Source organism: Phoxinus phoxinus (assembly GCF_949152265.1).
Source record: "Phoxinus phoxinus genome assembly, chromosome: 21".
Taxonomy (NCBI): domain Eukaryota; kingdom Metazoa; phylum Chordata; class Actinopteri; order Cypriniformes; family Leuciscidae; genus Phoxinus; species Phoxinus phoxinus.
In genome coordinates, this window is record NC_136896.1 from 2,057,770 (window position 1) to 2,062,982 (window position 5,213).

The 5,213-nt window shown below is 39.4% G+C and overlaps 1 protein-coding gene across 1 annotated transcript; it reads left to right on the forward strand.

The window, feature by feature from the left end:
• Window positions 1–4: 4 nt before the first annotated feature.
• LOC306989951 (zinc finger protein 503) lies at window positions 5–1,805 on the forward strand (the record flags this gene model as incomplete). Its single annotated transcript, XM_079596064.1, has 1 exon — window positions 5–1,805. One exon carries the CDS (start codon window positions 5–7, stop codon window positions 1,241–1,243), a length of 1,239 nt encoding a protein of 412 aa, XP_079452190.1. The 3' UTR covers window positions 1,244–1,805.
• Window positions 1,806–5,213: the final 3,408 nt, after the last annotated feature.

The window sequence follows — 5,213 nt, forward strand, 5'->3', positions numbered from 1 at the left end:
TAATATGCTTAAATCTTGTCTGTGTTCCCAGTTGGATGCCAAGAAGAGTCCGCTCGCCCTCCTCGCACAAACATGCTCCCAAATCGGGAAGTCGGATCCCCTTTCCTCGTCGAAACTCTCGGCCGTCGCCTCGGACAAGGACAGCAAATCCAGCCCGCTGAAGATCAGCGACATCGGAGCCGAGGACAAGTCCAGCTTCAAGCCATACGCCAAATCCTCCGAGAGGAAAGACACGAGCGGAGACAAGACGAGTTTCCGCGTCCCGAGCGCCACCTGTCGACCCGTCACACCGCGGACGGCGAGTCCACGCTCCTGCAGCTCCATCTCCCCACAACCCGGAGAGAAATCCGCGGATAAAACCGGGAAAAAGGAAAGCGATGCGCGTAAAAGCGCCACTCCCGACACACCGGGAAGAACTGAGAGTAACAGCGAGGCGAAGGATGTTTCCAAACCGGTCACGTCTGATAGCGTCCCCACGTCCTCGGCCTCGTCCGTTCTCGGATCGGGACTCGTAGCGCCGGTTTCTCCCTACAGAACCGGCCACAGCGTGTTCCCCATCTCCCCTGCAGGACTCGCGTATCCCGGAGCGTACGCCGGCTACGCTCAGCCCTTCCTCTCCCACGGCGTGTCCCTGGACCCGAGCAAGCCCAGCGGAGGCAGTCCGATGATGAGTCTCAGCGGTAAAGCCGGGTCCAGTCCCCTCGCCGGAGCCTCTCCTCCATCCATCATGTGCCGAGACCCGTTCTGCCTGAGCTACCACTGCGCTAGCCATCTCTCATCCAGCGACAGCAAGCCCGGATACCCGCTCATGTATCCCATGCACCCGCTATCAACCGCTACGCACTCGTTCCCCGGACACCCGCTGTATCCGTACGGCTTTTTTATCCCGAACGAGTCCCAGCACATCTGCAACTGGGTGTCTGTGAACGGGCCGTGCGACAAGCGCTTCTCGAGCTCGGAGGAGCTTCTGAGCCACTTGCGGACTCACACGGCGTTCGCGGAGAAGCTCGTGTCGGGATATCCCAACTCTTTGACTCTTCCGGCGTGTCACATGCCTGGAGCCCCGCTAGCGCTCCGGACGCCGCATCACACACTCGGGCTCGGCGCGCGGTATCACCCGTACGCTAAAAGCCCGTTACAGTCGAGCGGCGCGCCGGTGCCGGTTCCCGCGGGCCCGTTTTACTCCCCGTACACACTGTACGGACAGAGACTGACCACTGCGCCTGGACTCGGATACCAGTGAGGGAAGGACTTTTGTATGCTTTTGTTCACCTCAGGACTAGTGGACCATTATTTATTAAAGCTAGCTTTAAATATGAAATAAAAACATTTCAACAAGACTCACATGGCTTTATTTAAACTGTTACAGACATACAATAACGTGACACTTTATTTTACAGTGTCCTTGTTACATGTACTTACCGTAGTAATAACAGTAAAATATGCATAATTACATGCAACTAACCCTATAGTAAGTACATGTTAATTAATATTACTTACATGTATAATTACACTGTAACAATGACACATTAAAATAAAGTGTAACCTGACTCTCTTATATATATATATATATATATATGAAAGATGAAACAACCCAACACACTGTGTAATGTCTTATAGCCAAAATCTGCATGTTTATTTCTAAGTTTACTTGAATACTTATATTTTAATGTCTGTGGGGGAGAAATGTTTTTACTGTGAAACTCAGGGAAACGACAGCGATTAAAGAATAACTCTCAGTCTGTGCACTAGTTTATTTGTCTTTGGACTTTTCTGGGCCGAATCTACAGCACTGCTTTATTTAGAGACTAAAAACAAGATTTTTAATGTTGCGTTTGGAGCATTGTGCTTTCAAAAATAACAACCTTCAATAATAATCATAAACCTCAGGTTATATATATTATATATATATATACGTTTATGAACCTTGCTTTTTTTAATTACTTTTTAAGTCAGATAATAAAGAATAGGTCTAAGATATAAAATCTATATAATAGGTATGCATTTTATATATGGAATAAAAAAAAAAAGTTGTATTCCTTGTTAAAGAAATTAAAATTAATAAAAAATGTGCTAATAAGGGATTTATCATCAAAGCTTTTACAAAATGTGGTCACATGATCAAACCTATGAAAGCAATAATGCAAACCTATTGGTAACACTTTATATTAGTAAGTCATATTCATATAAACACTGTACAGTTCATGCACATTCAATTAGGAATATAAAATAGCATATGAATCTATTTGCATATATTACAGTTTTCCTGCTGAATATAAAAATCCATAATTTTATTCCTCCAGACGCGCATCAAACTCTTTCTGAATATCAGAAGAAATGACAGATTTATTTAGAAAGGGTTTAGTACCAATAATTCATGGACAATCACAGGTTAATGTTCATCATAGAGGAAAAACATCTCAATAATAAATCAAACAAATGCTTGACAGAACAATGTGACATTTAATCACTCAAAATAATTAATTTGAAGTCTCTCGATTTAAACATGTCAAACGTTTGGACTCACTCTCTCATAAAGTCATCAGAATTATGAAATGACACTTAAATAGTTTGCATAATATTATACAATAGTGGCCAAAAGTGATATCTGGCCTATCTTCACCCTTTATTTAAATATTATCAAACATTTGTTTTGTAATCATATTGCGTAGTTGTGCTTGGAGACAATCATTTTATTTGTGATAATAATAATGCAATGAAACATGAAAATTATTGTGCAACATCATTTCTGGCCAGACTGTCATACAAAAGAATTTATGAACACATGCAAAAACAATAGAGAACCAATGAAATATTAATAACTCATTATGTTGTAGTCAGTGTGTGCTTTTCCCTGTCAGCTTATGTTTTTCAATGCATTTTTCTTTTTGCGTAGTCAAATAAAACCTTTTTTTTTTTTTTTGACGAATAATTTGTCAGATTAATACCTTAACCAAAGTTTAGTGTTTTCTTCTTCCCTCATAATTAAATTATTTTAAAAATATAAAATATTTTCCTCATATTTTGATGGTTTAATCGAGGGTCATAAAAAAAACTCCAGACATCATTTTTGGCCACTACTATGTAATATGAACTTATGCATATAAAGTAGACACAACGTTGCAATTCATATTCAGGCAAAGCACATGTAATGTATATATTTATATGCATGCTTCATAAATAATAATACTTAAGAAATTGTTCCTAGTGGGAAATGTTGTTTGTTTATATTATATTTAGGCCAGTATAAAACATTTCACCTTCGCTTTAAAGTTAGAATGGAAAGTTATTCTGGAGATGCAGAATCATATTTAAATGAAGAATTAGGATCTGAAAAATCTGCATAAAAGATAAATTATATATATAATTGAACCAAATTAGAACAAGACATTCAAGAAATGTCTTTTTCCTTTCATTGGAAAAGGCCCAACAACTAAAGCCAGCACAAAAGGCTATAAATGGAGTATAAAAATTGCATATTTGGGCATTTTTTGCTGCACCGCATTTTTTGTTTTTGTGCATTTTTGCAATTTTTTGGCTCAAACGTTTGCATTGCCATGTGTACTGCGGCGTGCACACTTAAAAACACAGATCCTTAAAATATCAATCATGACAGACTCCAAGAGTCACTGGACAACATGCACTTAAAACAACATGTTGGAGTTACAAACCAAACCCACAGCGCTTTAGTCCAAACACGCTTCCCTGGAGTCTCACCCACGACTCCGACATGCAGAGCTGACCGCCGACTGACCACACGCTCATATATTAGTAACACAGAACAGCAATAATCGCTCATGTGCTTCAGGCCGTCGGATGAATCGGTGCATTGAACAGCAGCGGTCGGCTGATTCTGCTCAAACCACGACTGGACACAAACGTCAGTACGTTTTTATCTTGTTTTTCCAGTAAATTAACTCAATCTAAGCAAAAAGACACTAAATGCATATGTCTTGAACAGTGTTGGGGAAAGTTACTTATAAAAGTAATGCATTACAATATTGCATTACTCCCTTAAAAAGTAACTAAATGCATTACTTAGTTACTTTTTTAGAAAAGTAATGCGTTACGTTACTTTTGCGTTACTTTTTTCCCCACCTGGGCTGGGCTTGTTTTTTTTTATAACACAAAAGTTATATTTTTGGGCAAATGTAAAGACCCGTTCACAGTAAAAGTGAAATAATAATCCTCAGACTGAAGGACATGTGTACAGTAGAGGAAAGCACACAAGCAAACCTTTCTATCTATCTATAGTCATTTCTGCTTATTAAACTGAATCACCGAAGGTCAGAAGCAAGTACATTGGTCAATAAAGTGAGATTAAATGCATAGAAATGTATGTTTTATTTAACATATTTAGTTATTGGAGGTTTGCATAGTATTCTGATTCTGCATTTCACGATTTTATTCATTTTGAGGAATATTTAATATTTTTTTGTGCAAGTGGGATGAGTAAATGCTCACATTTAGTCTAGAACTACAATAAACATCATGTACACACACACACACACACACACACACACACACACACACACACACACACCGGGCGCTAGAGGGATCGAATTAGAGACTCTAAAATTGCTGTGAGTTAAATTCAGATTGTCCTCTATCTGTGTGCCAAATTTCACCAATTTCCAGCAAGGATTTCATTTGAGTTTATTGTCTCCAAAAACTAAAAAAAAAACAGTTTTTTTGTAAGATGTATAGATTTACGGTTAGAAAATAACTTTCAAGTCTTTCATTTCGCCTCGTTTTCAGGATGTTTAGATAACTGAAAAATGACTCCAAGATACTGATGAAGATGATTTGTGCATGGTGTAAATCCCCAAACATACACAAACAGACAAAACTAAACACTCACAGATATTAGATCTCCATAAATAATCTTGTGCTGCACAGATTCTACACAGATGATCGTTCACTCTGACGGCGTGTTTACAGGATCATTACAGCTGCGCTTCTGTCTGCTACACACACACACACACACACACACACACACACACACACACACACACACACACACACACACACACACACACACACACACACACACACACACACACACACACACACAGTTGCTAAGGTGTTCTGCGCCTGTTGCTACGCTCTGAAAAATAAAGGTTCCCAATGGGAGTTTTCTGAGTGATGCCATAGATTTGTTTTTTTCTTTGGTTTTAGTTCTTAAAAGAATATGTTTAATAATCCAAATAACC